Source organism: Eptatretus burgeri, chromosome 17 (assembly GCF_056783735.1).
Source record: "Eptatretus burgeri isolate ZD-2024b chromosome 17, Ebu_testis_v1, whole genome shotgun sequence".
NCBI classification, from domain to species: domain Eukaryota; kingdom Metazoa; phylum Chordata; class Myxini; order Myxiniformes; family Myxinidae; genus Eptatretus; species Eptatretus burgeri.
Window position 1 is genome coordinate 59,031,210 of NC_140977.1, and position 16,946 is coordinate 59,048,155.

At 43.3% G+C, this 16,946-nt stretch overlaps 2 protein-coding genes across 13 annotated transcripts in view; one reads left to right on the forward strand and one right to left on the reverse strand.

The window, feature by feature from the left end:
- Positions 1-2,520, forward strand: part of LOC147010243 (protein Dr1-like) — a 182,388-nt gene extending 179,868 nt beyond the window's left edge. For all 3 annotated transcript variants that reach the window (XM_085862331.1, XM_085862335.1, XM_085862330.1), the window contains one exon: positions 2,065-2,520. In XM_085862331.1, the coding sequence (XP_085718457.1) occupies positions 2,065-2,178 (114 nt within the window). In that variant the 3' untranslated portion in view covers positions 2,179-2,520. The remainder of the gene's footprint in view (positions 1-2,064) is intronic.
- LOC147010249 (acetylcholine receptor subunit delta-like) overlaps positions 1-16,946 on the reverse strand; it is a 114,212-nt gene that overhangs the window by 3,382 nt on the left and 93,884 nt on the right. For 5 of the 10 annotated variants that reach the window (XM_085862318.1, XM_085862320.1, XM_085862327.1 and 2 more), the window contains 3 exons: positions 16,643-16,850; positions 15,630-15,742; positions 11,335-11,413 (listed from right to left, as the gene is read on the reverse strand). In XM_085862318.1, coding sequence (XP_085718444.1) covers positions 11,335-11,413; positions 15,630-15,742; positions 16,643-16,850 — 400 coding nt within the window. Of the gene's footprint in view, positions 1-9,681; positions 11,414-15,629; positions 15,743-16,642; positions 16,851-16,946 lie in introns of those variants that run through there. The other 5 variants (XM_085862319.1, XM_085862324.1, XM_085862323.1 and 2 more) reach the window with 4 other exon arrangements.

Sequence of the window (16,946 nt, forward strand, 5' to 3'; positions counted from 1 at the left end):
CACTGACTCGAGTGTGGCAATAATGCCTCCCTCACAATGAGATCACTCGCCTCAGTCGGAGCATATACAGAGACCAGGGAAATGACATCCAAGGAGTGCCGAATCCTCATAATACGCTCGTTGACCGGTGTCATCTCAATTATCATGGGAGTCAGCTTATTGGACACAGCTGCAACAATTCCTTGGGCATGGTAACCATCAGAGTGACCAGCCCAGGAGCAGGAGTGACCAGACCCGCCATGATCTCACCACTATCTTGTCTCCAAACCTCAGAGAGTGCTGCAATGCTGATGTCCAAACGCTGGTTCTCACATGATGATAGAGACGGGTGAGCATTCTCTCTCAGAGATAGGACATTCCAGGTGCCCACCCGAAGGGATTGTCTCAGGTTAACCCAAGGAGACTGCCGTCTGGTGGACAGGACCTCGATACCACACTGATGCACACCACCTCATCTTGATCCAGGAAGTTTACCCTGTGCTTTTTCTCACATCATCAAATAATGGGGTCCCAAAAGCTTTGCCCCAATCCAATCACCTGGTGAGCATGCCCCAACCATGAAAGAGGTTTACATGGTACCTGTGGTGAGTGACATATCTGATCTTCCCTGACCTGACAATAATATGACACAGGCTCCCACCAAAGATGCCCCTTTTTCTGCCTGCCTCACAACTTGGCCCCAAGAAGCTCCGGAACAAATTTTTGTTGATGCGCCTCTGCTACTGCAGACTTCAAACTTTTTTCCCGTAGTTTTGGCTGCACGCTAACAGATCACTAATTTTGGAAGGTTTACGTCAGATATTTAAGCTCAAATTTATGGAAACCAACAACAATATTTTTCACAAAAGTGTCAATTTCACAATTTTACTAAATCAAGTATATACCACTCAAAGCCTTAAAAATCGGTTTGCCTGTAGTACCCAAGAATGTCCATGATTGTCCAGAATACTGAGCCCAAAATACATTTCATCGGGAAAATGCTGCAGCGAGAAGTTGCCATCAGGGCTCAAAATGGCACTTTTTAGCTGAACATTACCTCCTTTGACCTCCCCCTATGAAATAACTGGCAGGATTTCAGAGTTAAATTTAACACGACATTTTACACGAGGTCAGGTATGTCAACTTATCTGAAACTGTATCGAAATCGTGGAATTGAGAGATGGGAGTGAAATCCATTTTCTGAGCATAATTTGTCATCTCAGGTTGCAGCCGAGTTGGTGTTGCACCCTCTGCTCTTTCTGTGCTTTGGCCCTCCTGAGAGTTTCCTTCTGTTTCCCACCTCTCTCTACTGTCCATCTGTCCTGTTGCGATCCGTTCATTTTATGAGCACTCGCTCTTTCATGAACCTCGACTATGTATCCAAAACAAGGACAAATGTGTCCAAGAGCAGCGTCCTAAAGGTTTTGTCGGCTAAAAAAAACAAACAAAAAACAACAACAACAACAACAACTTCTGATATTTTGTCACGTGCCTTGATTAAGCCAATAGCGAGACCCGTCATAGTGTATTTACGAAATATAGTGTATTTACGAAATAAATAATGTATTTACTAATTTACAATACATTGAATGGAATAATCTTTAAATAGTAACGTGAACTTTTCGAAACTTTAAAGCAAATGTCCGAATATATTTAAAAGTTCATGATAGACGCTCTCAAAAGGCACCCTCAATGCGAGGATGTGTAGAAGGGCTCAGTATTTAAGGAGATCCGGATCGTGTATATAAAAGAGCCGAGTCCGAATATAAAGGTTTTGTCTTCACAAGAAGAAGAAGAACAACGCCGAGCATTCTTAGAGCAGCGTTCGCTACGCGAGACGCTGCTAAAAAGGGCATTAGGAAATAAATGAATGTTAATTGAACCTACAATTTGTTCTTTGGGAGGGAGCTGCGTACCTGGTTCAGAAGTCGTGGTGGCCAAGCACACTCGGGACATTTTTCCTTCATCAGTATGAAAGATTGCACCATCAAACTTTTGGTAAACTTCATGAAAACAGGGCTTTGGGTTTTTGGGTGGATAATTTTTTTTTTTTTTAAACAAAAACGTTAACTATCCTGTGCTTAGGCTCGCATGGCGGAAGCTCATCTTGCACAACATGAATGGTCTCACATCCAGCATGAGGCCGAGTGCTCGGAGAACCAGGTCTGCGGAACATTTCAGGAGCAGATGCTTAAATGATGAGATGTTGGAGTACCACTACCCCTTGGTTCATTTTGGATCCACATTCTTGGGGATGGAATTATTGTTGTCGACATGGTGTCATTGGCTGGGGTTAATATATGTATGAATGGGATTGAACAATGCATTACGATTCATCGATTCATCGTTTGTTGATCAAAACCCTTGAGACGAACGTTCGCTCCACGAAAGGTTGTCTATCCGATCCTGTTGAGTGGTTGTTGATAAAGGAATTTTTTTGAAATTATCTCTCTCTCTCTATCTCTATCTCTATCTCTATCTCTATCTCTATCTCTATCTCTATCTCTATCTCTATCTGTCTCTCTCTCTCTCTCTCTCTCTTTCTCTTCTCTCTCTATATCTCTCTCTATCTCTATCTCTATCTCTATCTCTATCTCTATCTCTATCTCTATCTCTATCTCTATCTCTATCTCTATCTCTATCTCTATCTCTATCTCTATCTGTCTCTCTCTCTATATCTCTCTCTCTATATCTCTCTCTATATCTCTCTCTATATCTCTATCTCTCTCTATCTCTCTATCTATCTATCTCTCTCTATCTATCTATCTCTCTCTATCTATCTCTCTCTCTATCTATCTCTCTCTCTATCTATCTCTCTATCTATCTCTCTCTATCTATCTCTCTCTATCTCTCTATCTATCTCTCTCTATCTCTCTCTCTCTCCACTTGCTGTAACGAGAACCTGAATCATTAAGACATTTTGAATGTTTTTTTTTTCCTACATTAGTGGATGTTTATTTGTTTTCTGGAATGTTGTGCAGGTGCTTTAGTTTTCCTCTGAATGCATAAGAAGGGTAGTCAGGTTCTTTCTGTGGGCACGTGTTCGTTTCGCTTTTTGTTCCCTTTCAGTTTGATATTTTGAAAACCTTATCGCTCATCATGGAAGACACACGCACAGTTTAAAGTGCCCTTAGTTTGTTTGGAATTGGTGAAAATGCTATTTGCCAAATAAAATGTTGCTGGGAATGTGTACTCAGAAAGTGATGCACCTGTTGACCTGATTCAAATTGAGAGGATTTTGATTTTGTTTGCAAAGTTCGTTCCTTGTACAAAGCATTTGATTTACTCATGGCATGCAACATTTCGCTCCAAAGTTTAACCTAGACGACTGGTTCGTTCATTTGTATGCAGCACATGGCTGTGGGATAACATCATTGGCTGAGAGTGCAGCTGTGCCGCTGATTGGCTGGGGCCGTGACTGTTCCGCTCACTTCTAGTTCTGGCAGGGATTTTGAATTTGTTCACGGTGCTGGCAATAGCTCACCTACTCTACGTGAACGACATCATGGGATCTTTAACGCCCACCAACAGATGCCTGCAGACTGGATTCCCATTTAACGTCCATGCCTGTGAAACACCAGGATGATGGTTTATAGCTGAGTCAGTATTCAAACCCAGGCTTGATATCTTAGAGTGAGCATGCTTACTTCTACGCCATCCTGTCAGCCCAGAGGACAGCTGAAAATATTTTATACGCATTTTCAATTTTGGGTTTTTGAAAACGTCAACATAACCCTAACTCTGCCAATTCCAGGACAGAACTAGCGATCTTTGTTAGCGGCACAAGAGAATGATAATATGGAAATTAGAAGGGCACTCGAAAGAGCGTATACCTCCGCCACGCAATGCCTGATCCAGTATAACATATCAGGTCCAATATATATATATATATATATATATATATATATATATAATATGAAATATTATGCTATACAGTATATGGATTTTGGGCCCATCTCTCAATGGTGAAGAATCACTTAAAAAACAAAAACAAAAAAATTTGTATCCAGTTCTTCCTCGTGACACACCCAACCTATCAACCAAATTTAATCCAAATCCGTCAACAACGTTCTGAGATATCGTATACCCAAACAAACAGATACAGTGCTTTGAGAAAGTATTCAAAACAGTGCCTCGACTTTTGTCACATTTTGATGTTTTACAGCCTGAATTTAAAATGGATTGAATTAAATATTTTTGTCAACAATCAACACAAAATACCCCATAATGACAGTGAAAACATGTTTTTAGAATTTTTTACAAACTAATAAAAATCTGAAATGTTTTGCATCAGTAAGAATTCAACCCGCTTTGCGATGACACTCCAAATTGAGCTCAGGTGCATCCAATTTCATTTGATCATCCTTGAGTGGAGTCCACCTGTGGCCAATTCAATTGATTGTACATGATTTAAAATGAAACACACCTTTCGATCTAAGGTCCCACAGTTGGCAGTGCATGTCAGAGCAGAAACTTCACCATAAAGTCCAAGGAACTGTCCGTAGAACTCCAAGATAGAACTGTGAGGAGGAATAGATCTTGGGAAGGGAATAAAACAATTTCTGTCATGTTGAAAGTTCCCAAGAGCACAGTGAGCTCCATTATTAAGAATATGGAATGGCCCAGATTCTTCCTAGAGCTGGTCATCCAACCAAATTGAGGAACCAAGCAAGAAGGACCTTGGTCAGGGAGATGACCAAGAACCCAATGACCACTCTCACAGAACTACAGAGTTCCTTGGCTAGGATGGGAGAACCTGCCGGAAGGACAACAATCTGCAGCACTTCACAAATCCAGGCTATATGGGAGATGAGCAAGATGGAAGCCACTTCTGAGAAAAAAAGGCACATGACAGCACACATGGAGTTTGCAAAAAGACACGTGGAAGACTGAGAGCATGAGGCAAAATATTCTGTTGTTTGATGAGACGAAAGTTTAACTCTGGCCTGAATGCAAAGTGTGGCGTTTGGTGGAAACTGAGCACAGCTCATCACCCATCGAACACCATCCCTACTGTGAAGCATGATATGGCAGCATCATGCTATGGGGATGCTTTTCAGCAGCAGTGACTGGGAGCCTTGTAAGGACGGAGGGAACAATGAATGGAGCCAAATACAGGCAAATCCTTGAGAATCTACTTCAGAGTGCAAAACAGCCAAAGCAACACTGGAATGGCTTCAGAACAAGAATGTGAAAGTCCTGGAGTGGCTCAGCTAAAATTCATACTTGAATCCCATTGAGAATCTGTGGAAAGACTTGAAGATCGCTGTTCACTGATGCTCCCCATCCAACTTGAGAGAGCTTGAACAAATCTGCAAGGAAGAATGGGAGAAAATCCCCAAATCCAGATGTGCAAAGCTGTTACAAACATATCCAAGTAGACTCCGAAGCTGTAATAGCTGCCAAAGGCACTTTTACAAAGTGTTGACTCAGGGGGTTGAATACTTATTCAGGTCAGGTCAGGTATGGGAGCATGCGCCAGAGCAGCGCGTCGCTGCGTCCCCTTTCTGCCGGTACTCCAGGGGCCTCCGTCTGGCCATCCCCCAGGCAGATGCCTGGCCCATCCCCATCTCCTTGAGATGCCGATCAACCTGCTGCAACCACGAGGCACGTGGTCGGTCCATTTTCCTCCACTCACGAAGCTCCTTCGCTGTGAGAATCTGGTGAGCAGGATCAGCCTCAGGAAATAAGCCACATGTCCATACAGCCACAGCTGACACTCACAGACTATGCAGGTGACAAATCTCATTTGAGTCTCTCTCAGCAACCGCTCGTTGGACACAAAGTCCGACCAGCGATAGCCAAGGATTCTCCGAAGACCTGGTCCCAAAGGAATTGAGTCTCCATCTCAGATCCTTGGTCAGAGTCCAAGTCTCGCATCCATAGAGCAAGACTTGGAAGCACCAAGGACCTGAAGACTTGGACTTTCATCCTCCCGCACAGGTACCGGCAGTGCTACACCCCATTATCCAGTGAATCCATAACTCCCCATGCCTGACCCAGATGTCTATTGACCTCTGACTCTCAGCCAGCAGAGACATGAATATCACTGCCAAGGTAAGTGAATCTCTCCACGACCTCAACATGCTTACCATAAACGGGCACAGACAAGACAGCAGCATCCAAGATGTCATTGAAAGCCTGGATCTTAGTTTTGACCCAGGAAACCCGTAATCCTCGCGGCTCCGACTCCTCATTCAGCACCTCGAGGGCCCCCAAAAGGATATCTAAAGTATCTGCAAAAATGACTGCATCATCTGCGAAATCAAGGTCAGAGATCTTTACATTCCCAAACGATGCACTGCAGCTTAATCTCTCCGACATCCTCCCGAGAATCCAGTCCAAACAAGTGCTGAAAAGTGTGGGGGCCAGTGCACACCCCTGACGAACTGCAGTAAAAACTGGAAATAAGTCAGAGATGGTACCACCACATCTCAACGCACTGTCAGTACCAGAGTGGAGTTCAGACATCAGATCGATCAGTTTTGGTGGCACCCCACGAAGACCGAGAAGCCTCCAGAGGGGATCCCAAATCGAACGCTTTACAGAGATCAACATAGGCTGCAAGCAGCCCCTTCCGAACCTCTCGTCTGCATTCAGTGAGGACCCGAAGAGCATGGATACGGTCAATGGTTGACCTCTTTGGTGTAAAGCCTGACTGCTCTGGACGCTGGTGCTTAAGCAGATGGTGGCAAACCCTATCAAGAATTATCCGAGCAAAGACCTTCCCCGGCACTGAGAGCAGCGTCACCCCTCGGTAGTTGTTGTAGTCTTGGCGATCACCCTTCCGTTTCCAAAGAGGGACAACATGGTCCCTCTTCCAGTCAGTTGGGATGATGCCTGTGTTCCAGGCAGAGCACAGAACTGCATGCAACGACAAGTTCAGCATGGATGCCACAGATCCCTGGAGCTTTACCCCATTTCAACTGGTTTACCGCAGCCTGTGTTTCCAAATGCAAAGGTGGACCACAGTTGATTGGAAGGTCAGCAACAGGGATTGTAACTCCCCTGACGTCCAATTTGATAGCTGGTGGATCAGCCTGGTACAGCCGCTCAAAGTAACCGGCCCAGCGGGCCTTCACTTCGGACTCCTCTGTCAAGAGCCGACCACCCTCTGCTCTAACTGCAGTACACCGAGGGATGGGCTTGGATGAACGCAATGCACAAATTCCCCTGTAAGCAGGATGAGAATCACTTAACCACAGGTGATGTTCTACCCCCTCACAGATTCCTCGCACACGTACAGTTTTACGCCTCAGCTCCCTGAACAGCTCAGCTCTGACATTCAGCCTGGCCCTGCGACTCTGGCCAATGGTGTCCAGTGTCCCTTGAGAGACAAAATTCTTCTTTGCCCTATGGTGAGTTCTAAGACGTCCACCGGCAACATCAAGGACAGTGATCTTGAAGGCACTCCACAACTCTTCGGGATCTCCCAAAGTACCCAGACCCCCCAAATCTCTACTCAGCTTATTCGCAAACTACTCAGCTACCCTCTCATCCTTAAGTTTGCCAACATCCAGCCTGGGCTGGGATGTTATGATTCTCCTGAATTTAAGGTGCAACTTCAGAGTTGCTACAACAAGCTGGTGGTCAGTATTGAGGAACTGAGCACTCTGGTAGACCCTGCAGTTCTGGATCGTCCTCTAGCTACTATCAACGAGGACATGGTCAATCTCCCTTGCCACACCGCTAGCGTTGTAATATCAAGTCCAACGATGAGCTTGTGGGTGCTGAAACCATGAACCGGCCACCCTAAGTCCAAGACTTCTTGCAAAGTCAAGGAACTTAGTGCTATTCTGGTTCATAGTTCCTGACCTATGGGGACCAACACACATCTCATAACCATCCCTATGAGTTCCAGTCGATGCATTGAAATCCCCTAAGACTGGAAGTGTATCTCGTCTGGGGCACTGATCAACCACAGACTCAAGCGTGGCGTAAGATGCATCCTTCACGGTGAGATCACTCGCTTCAGTTGGAGCATAAACAGAGACCAGGGAAATGACACCCAAGAAGTGACGAATCCTTATTCTCATCATATGCTTGTTGACCGGTGTTACCTCAATTATCATTGGAGTCAGCTTATTGGACGCAGCTACAGCAACTCCTTGGGAATGGTAACCATCAGAGCGACCAGATTGATAGTAGATGTAACCACCCACCATTATCTCGCTGCAATCCGGTCTCCAAACCTCAGACAGTGCTGCGATACCGATGTCCAAACACTTGAGCACAGATGATAACAAAGACAGGTGATCATCCTCTCTTAGGGATAGGACATTCCAGGCACCCACCCGAAGGGACCGCCTCAGGTTAACCCAAGGAGACCGCCGTCTGGTGGATGACACCTCAGCACCACTCCGACACACTCTCCCGCAATCTGACCCGGGAATGTTACCCCGTGGTTTCCCTTCTATCATCAAAGATTGGGGGTCCCTAAGGCTTTGCCCCAATCCCATCATTCGGTGAGCTGCCCTGCGAAGGGAAGCTGCACAGGAGGTACTCCCACGGAGTGGGTTTTCAGATTTCTTTGTGTTTTGCGGAATGAAGGGTGACGGAATGAATACTTATTGACATAAGACAATTCAGCTTTTCATTTTAATTAATTTGTAAAATTTTCTAAAAACCTCTTTTCACTTTGTCATTATGGGGTATTTTGTAGAGATCGGTGACAGAAAATTTAAATTTAATCAATCTTAATTCAGACTGTAACAACAACAAAATGTGACAAAAGTCAAGGGGTGTGATTACTTTCTGAAAGCATTGTGATCAGCCAGACAGGGGTGATAACATTACCTCCATCACCGAAGAGGGAAGGAAGTTATGAAAAAGTTCAAACTTAACCGCCATAAAAGGAAACAAAGCACTACTCCGATGAAGGGGAAGGGCCGAGACGTCGGAGCTGAGTTTCCTTTTACGGTGGTTAGTTTTAACCTTTTTATTCTCGTGTTATTCAGTTTATTCATCCTTTGTGGTAGATTAATAGCATTGTTCTGTTCCACCATGTACACATCCTCCTTGTTCAAGCTTCCCATACTTTTGGAAATGTGCTTGACGGGGAACACCTGTTACTGCAATGGTTGTGTACCTTTTTGCAGTATTATTGTTTTAAACTTTGTTTCTGGAAGCCTCTCTCTCTTTATTTTTCTTTAACAGCCACTATTAACCCTCCTTTTCTTGTGGGATCAGCCAGGGGAAAGCTTGGCCCGAGTCTTCAAGAACAGGCTGGCGAGGCCTGACGTTTGACTACTTTGGGCAGGAATTTGGAATTTGTTCAGAGTGCCGGCGATAGCTCGCCTACTCTTCGTGATCAAAGGACAGCATGGGATCTTTCACGTCCACCACCGAATGCTGTCAGACAGTGTACCCATTTCATGTCCATCCGAGGGACAGCACACACATTGATGAATCACCCTGCCTGTGAAACACCGGATTAACAGTTTATAGCTGGGTTGGGAATTGAACCCAGGCTGAATGAGACAGCTTAGAGATGTGTGTGTGTGTGTGTGTGTGTGTGTGTGTGTGTGTGTGTGTGTGTGTGTGTGTGTGTGTGTGTGTGTGTGTGTACGTGTGTGTACGTGTGTGTACCTCTTAGCCATCATGTCAGCACTTTTGGAAGCCTCTCTGATTTAGACATTTGCGATTTAAACCTTAAAAGGGCACTTTCAGCTTGACCTCTTGCATGGGACCAGACAACTCTCGTTTGGAATAACTCCACAATTGAAGTTTAATGTAAGCCTCATTTTCTACAGAACATTGCATTTGTATCAATCATGTGCCATCGTTGTAGGTAACACTAGTGGTTGCAAAAACAAGTTGAAGATAAATTTAACTTCTCATCCACCAACTACAAAATGTAATTTTAAATGTCCACAAATGTTTAAGCCTGGTTTTGCTTCCTTTGTGATAATGCCATCGTCGTCCAAAGGTGCTCCTCGATATTTGTAGTTGGATTTAGAATCTCGGCTCATGGAAGAGCGAGGCGATGGAGGGCATGAAGGCAATGAACTGACGGGAGTAACAGGTGGACACAATGAGCAAGGGAATGAACAAACGGAAAAAGAGGGGAGGAAATGCAGAAACCTTGCAAGGAAGGCATTTGTGTTTTTGGGGGAAGGGGTTGGGGGCTGGGATAAATGAAGGTGGAAAATGTTGCGCGTTGTGTTGGTGCGGAACTGCCAACCTTTGAAGTCCTGGAAGGACGAGACCCTCGAAGATTCACAAACAGGACAAAAGAGAAACAAGAGAGTGCAGGTGCGCAATAAGCCTGGATTTGGGGAGATTGGTGCGTTTGAACTTTAACCCTTAAAGGTTATCCGATGACCGTTTAGTTCTCCAGAACTCAATGGCTTAGAGCTGTTTGAGTGGTTTAGCTTGTTGGCTTCTTCATCATAGACATTACCAAGTATCCACAAGGTGGATTATCTCTGGTTTGGGATATTTAGCTCATCAAAAGTGTGTGTAACAGGAATGACATCATTGCTTCCTGAACTAGAGAGTTCATAGAACACTATACCCCACACCGTGTTGCACAAGGAAACTAGACACAGGTCATTCAGCCCATCATGCCTGCATCACATCAACACCAGACAAATTCTTATCTAATTCCAATTTAAACTTATCTTCTGTTTCTGTTGCCATTACCTTTGCAGGGAGACCATTCCATATGATAACTACTCTCTGGGCAAAAGACCCTTGCCTTATGACTTTCCGATAACTCTCCTCTTCATTGCTCTCAGGCTTTAAGCCCTGGTCCGAATACTGTCCATTCTGCTGAAAAAATCCTCCACACCTATCTCGTCCACACCCTTCATTATCTTTTATGCATCTCTATCAGACCTCCTCGTAATCACCTCCTTTCTACCGTTTAAAAAAGAAAAGAAGTCCTATCTCGTTCAGCCGCTCCTCATAGTTTAGTCTAGCTCGGCCCAGAATCAATCTTGCCCCTCTCTGCTGAACCCACTCCATTGCAGATGGCTTTGCTCAGATGTGGTGATGAAAATTGAACACAATGATTGTGATAAGGCCTCATTACATCCTTGTATAATGTTAACAACACCTATCTATAAACTGCCCACACCCCCCCCCCATTCTCTCATGTTTCTGCTTCAAACTGCTTCAACCCAATATAAACTACAAACCTTCCATCGTGTTGCAATACACAAAAGAACTGTCTCCAAGCTATTGCTAAATGATACTGTTGAGTGAAAGTGTAGGCTAGTTTTATCAGTTTAATTATAGCTGAACATGGTTATAGAAAACGACGATTCTCTTCTGTGTAATCGTGGGGATCTCCAGGAAAAGGAAGGGCAGGAGGGCTGTTATATATTCCTGTGAGGAAGATGATTGCTGTACCTAAAAGGATCACAGGAGTGATGATGCAAAAGGAGAGCTGGTCCATTGTCCGTGCCACTTGACTCCAAGCTTCTTTTTCCTGAAAATGGAAATCCAGGAAATCAGATTTGGCACATGACTTTTGAGATCGTTCGAGCAGGATTTTGCTATTTTTGTCAGCATATAAACCAGGTGGTGCTCAGCTCCTATCTGGGCCAGGAGAAAAGCTAAAATTAGGAATGTTGCTAAAGTACTGCTAGACAACAGCCTACTTATCAAAACATACCATGGGATATTTAATGTCCACCAGTGAATGTTGGCAGATTGGACACAGCTTATTCTCTGAAGAATGATGTACTCATTGATTCTGTTCCCCATCTCTGAAGCAGAATGATAATAATATGAGTTCCCTTTCAAGAAACTTCAATGCAGGAGGAGGCCATTAGTATTGCTGACTGATGATGACAGTTTGTCAGGTCATGAATGGAACCCAGAATTTACAATACAAAAGGGGAGTGTGTTATCTCTGAGATATTCTGTCAATCCAAATGATATTGTCATCCCAATAAAAATGAGAATTGTGAGTTGGGCTGTCTGCTTCCATGAAGTCCAAATCTGCCACCCACATGGAGCCCCCTCTGTACGTTTTCTGGGGAAATAAAGCCGAAATCCATCATCAGCAGGAAAATATACATGAAGCATCCCTTGACAATCCATACATTGTAGACTTCCAAGAGATTTGCTTGTGCTGGCTTGAGGCATTGTAAATGTGGGACGGACATTTCAGCTCATAAAATAGATAAAGCATCCATCAACAATCTACACATCACAGTAAAGCCTCACTCATTTGGTATTCAATGATATTGATAAAAGTGGAACTTTGGAGGCCATTTTACCTTGAACATTACAACTTTGCTCATATGACCATTTTAACATGTGGCCAGCTTTTAGAGTTTTTAGAGCAGAAGCTTCAAACTCGCACTTCAATATTGCCTAGGTGTGCTTAAGCTATCTGCCAAATTTTACGGTGGTTGGTGTAGTTGTTCTGGAGAAAAAGATTGTTTTATGTTTGAGACTAAATCCCAGATGGCCACAATACAGGAAATAATTTATAAAAATCCGTGAGGATGAAGTTCCAAGGGTGTGCTGGAAACACACCCACATTGGAAGAGCCCGCTGTAACAGTTTTTTTCAAAAGTCGTTTCCCCAAAACTCTGCAGAACTATAATAAAAACTAGAGCAAAGTGGTTGGCGCTTCATTGCAAATCCCCACGTTTCCTACAGAAAAGCAAAGTTGAAAAATGACAAAAAGTTCCACCAGGATTGACCCAATATCACATTTTGAGTGAAAATTTTATTCCCCATTTTCACCCCTGTAATCCTAAATCCCCACCCCCTGGGGCATGAACCAGGGTTCAAATCCAAAAGGGTTCAAATCCTAAAAAGCCTTACATATTTCATATGTCCCCAAATGTTGATTGCATGTAAAACTAGAGGGAGAGCACTCGGTAGAGTGCAAAACCTCCGCCGCCAATACTGCTCGGTCACTCAAGTGAACCTGATATCCTATTCATTCAATTTGACATCAACAGTGCTCACAGAGTTATAGTTTGCAACTTTCCCTTTTACTTTGAACTTTTACATTCTCAATTCATTCGTACTCACTACTCAATTCGTACTCCACATATTCAATTCATTCTCTTAAAAAAAAATTGTTAGAGAAAAAAAACCAGAAAAAATTGTTTTTTTTTTCCTCTAACAATTTTTTTTTTTGGGGGGGGGGTTGGAAATCATTTAAAACATGTAGAAATGCAAAAACAAAAATTCAAATATTTTTTCAAAATGGCTGCCATAGCGGCCATATTGGACTTTGGACCAAGTCCAAAATCTAATGGCATGATCCTTGGACCATACCTAACCCCCCACCAAGTTTCGTCGAAATCCGTCGAGGAGTTTTTCCGTAATACTGTTCACAAACAAACAAACAAACAAACAGACGGGTGAAAACAGTAACCTCCGTCCATCTTCGATGGCGGAGGTTAACTAGAAAAGCACTCGGAAGAGTGCATACCTCCACCACGTAATGCCTGATCCACGAGAACATATCGGGCCCATTACATTTTTGAAATATCATGCTATACAGTACTAATATCGTTTTTGGCCCGATCTCTCAATGGTGAAGAATCGCTTAAAAATTAAAAATTCTCGTATCCAGATCCGGATTCAGATTTTCACCAAAATTGAAGTCACACACCCATCCTATCCACCAAGTTTCATCCGAATCCTTCCATAACCTTTTGAGATACTGTGCAAGATATCATTTATCGCCCTATCTCTCAATGGTGATGAATCACTTCAAAAATTCTCAGATCCAGATCAGGATTCAGATCTTCACCAAAATGAAAGTTGCTGTCCTTGGCCAGTCACCTACACACAAAAAAATTTCAGAACAATTGCTTGACAACTGTGGCCAACAATCGTGTGGCCAACAATCGTGTGACAAACAGGAAGAAGACGTCGTGTAGAGCAAGATACTTGCAAAATCCGTAAAACAAATTTGACCTCAAAATGAATTGGTGGCTGAATTCAATGACCAAATATGCAATTCGACTTCAAATTTCAAGTCAATCAGATGAAAATTGACAATTTTAGAAATTTGGCCTCTGTTGATTTTTGGCCCATTGACCTCAAAAATAATTGGCAGTTGAATTCAGTGACCTAATATGCAAATCCTCTTCCAATTTCAAGTCAATGGGATGAAAATTGAGGATTTTAGAAATTCCAGCTTAGTCGTTGACCTTTGGCCTATGTTGACTGTGGAAGAAAAAAATTAATTATATTCATTTATTCTCAATTATATTCACTTCTTGTTGTTGCTACTTTTAATTGAACACAGTATAAAATAAGGTTTTACTTTTGTCCTGGAGTCAAATTGACTGTCAGTAAAATTTCCCTTTTACCCGACAGTCTTTTGACCTCCATGTGACATAAATGAATATACAAGTAAAAGTAGAATTTTATCTTACTAATTTGTATGTACTATTATCTCACTGAAATACTTATAACCAAGACTGGTATCTCCGATATTTAAATGAAACTGCCCAGCTGCTGAAGAGAATAATGCCTTGCTGGCGCATCATTGTCTAGCAGAAAGTAAATAATTTCAGAATGCGACTGGAGCAAACGTCTTGCTGTCGAAGAAGAATTAAATAACTCTGTTGGCTTTTGGTGGCGGGGGTCTTACAAACAGCATAAAAAACAGGCTGGGTGTTTTGAGAACCTCATCATCCTGTGCTAAATGGAATCTATGTTCAAAGTAATGGGCTCAAATATCCATCCACCAGGTCTCTGTGTTTTGTCCAAACCCTGTTATCACCCTCTCCTCAAGGCTGACCTTGTGTTCACACTGCAACTGTTGCCATGAGCGTGTCTATCCTCCCCTCCCTCCCAAAGTAGCCATGTGTGCAGTTCTTAGTTCCGTGACTTCATGCCTGTCAGAACTCCCGTTCATTTACCCTTGCCTGATGTCTTGCCCTCCCCTGTCTTCTTTTCTGTTCAAAACAGTATAAAGGGGATTGCTGTGCATTTTGGGCAGAAAGAGGATCGTGTTTGACATTGCTTGTCTTGTATTTCCTTCTTTCCCATGTGCATGTTTGTTGTTGTTGTTTGCTGTTTATAAATGGTCTCAGACTCCGACAGAGAAGAAGTGAATTTCTTCCAGATGACCTTTTGGTCCATGTTGACCTCAAAAATAATTGGCTGTTTGAATTCAATCACCTGAAATATACATCATCTTCAAATTTCAAGTCGATCGGATGAAAATTGAGGATTTTAGAAATCCCACCTAAGTTGTCTACCTTTGGCCTATGTTGACTGCAAAAATAATTGGCTGGTTGAATTCAGTGACCTGAAATATAAATCCTCTTCAAATATCAAGTCAGTCAGATGGAAATTGAGGATTTTAGAAATCCTTCCGGAATTGTTGACCTTTTGGCTGAGGTTGACCTCAAAAATATTTAATTGGTGGGTGAATTCAGTAAACTGATATGAAAATCGAGGAGTTTGGAAATTTGTTGACCTTTGGCCTATGTTGACCTTTTGATCTCAAAAACAACGGGCTTATTGCTGATGACACAGTCTACCATGTGGTGATGTCTCGTGAAGATCGGTTTAAAATTGTGTCCTGTAGGCGATTGACAAACAGACAGAATAACAAAATCGACTGACCAATGTACTTTAAAAAATTTTAAGTAATAAAAAATACTATCAACGGTGTGTGCATTGGCAGTCATGTTGAATTGGTCTCGTTGTCATACCTCATCGTAAGCGTTGCGAGCATTGGTGTCTGAGATGATTTCATTTGCAGCATCAAGCACGGGTTCCAACAATGGGAGTAAGGTTGAAGGGATGGAATCTTCTTCACTGCACACTGAATCCATATGGAAAAAGGACTCGTTAATGAGGCACCAGTTGTGTTCATGGCCAGTCAGCACCCCAGTGATCAATGGCAACGTTTGTGAGTAGCGTTCAGGAAATTGGAAGCAAAGTGCAAAAGGATTAGTGTGGTGTAGTAGTGAAGGAATCTAATGTGCCATAAGTTGTTCTGGGTTCATATCCTATTGAAGGAAGGAAGTGGGGTCAAGGATGGGATTGTGAGTCAGGGGAAATCAAATGATCCCACGTGCTGATTGAGTGTTAATTATTATCACACATTGAGTTTTGTCCTGATTTGATCTCCATTTTAATTAGTCACCTTTTTGGGGGTCTAATTACTTTTGGGGAGGGGAAAATCTACCTGTCTTACCCAGTCTGCATCGACAGGGGAAACTGGAATGGACCCTAAAACGGGTAACTATTGGGAATGTGGGGGAAGGGGGTGGGGACAGAGTGTGGTAGCCAAGTAGAGGAGAGGGTGGTGATGTAGGGGACAGAGTGTGGTAGCTGTGAAAGATGCATTTAACTCTGCCAAACAATTTGACCATCAGCAAAGGAAGCTGCTCAGGTTGGAGAGTTGGGGGGGGGGGGAAGTAAGATGGAGTACATAGTAAGATTGGGGTGCACAGTAAGATGGGGGGGTGCACAGTAAGATGGTAGGCGGTACATAGTAAGACAGGGAGTGCACAGTAAATGGGGGGGTGCACAGTAAAGGGGGGGAGGGGGTGCACAGTAAGAGACTTGGTACATTCCAGTTGTGGATGGATGTGAATTTTTTTTATGTACTTATGAAGGATTCCTTCCCTACCACATTTACTTTAGGAAGTGTACATGTGGTGCTTGTGGATGTTTTTGTGACCAGTCCTTATCCGTGCATGTCAACAATGGTGTACACCTGCTGCTGTGGTACGACCGGCTAGGCCGTGCCTCTCTGCAAAGCATTCGAAGAGCAGGTCACTCCGCGCCTTCACAGCAACGTAATCCTCTGCTCTGGTAATCAACCCCAAAGAGGATCCGTGCCGTGGGGGAATTCCACGGGGACTTTGGGCGGCCTTGTTTGCCGAGGACATGGGTAGAATTTTGGGTAGACGTTCAAGGAAGAGCTAAAGTTTGAGAAAATGATGAGAAAGCTTGAAACTGGCTTGGCAAGATTTTCCACCTGACATTTCCAAAAGAAAACGTTTCATGAAGTATGGTTT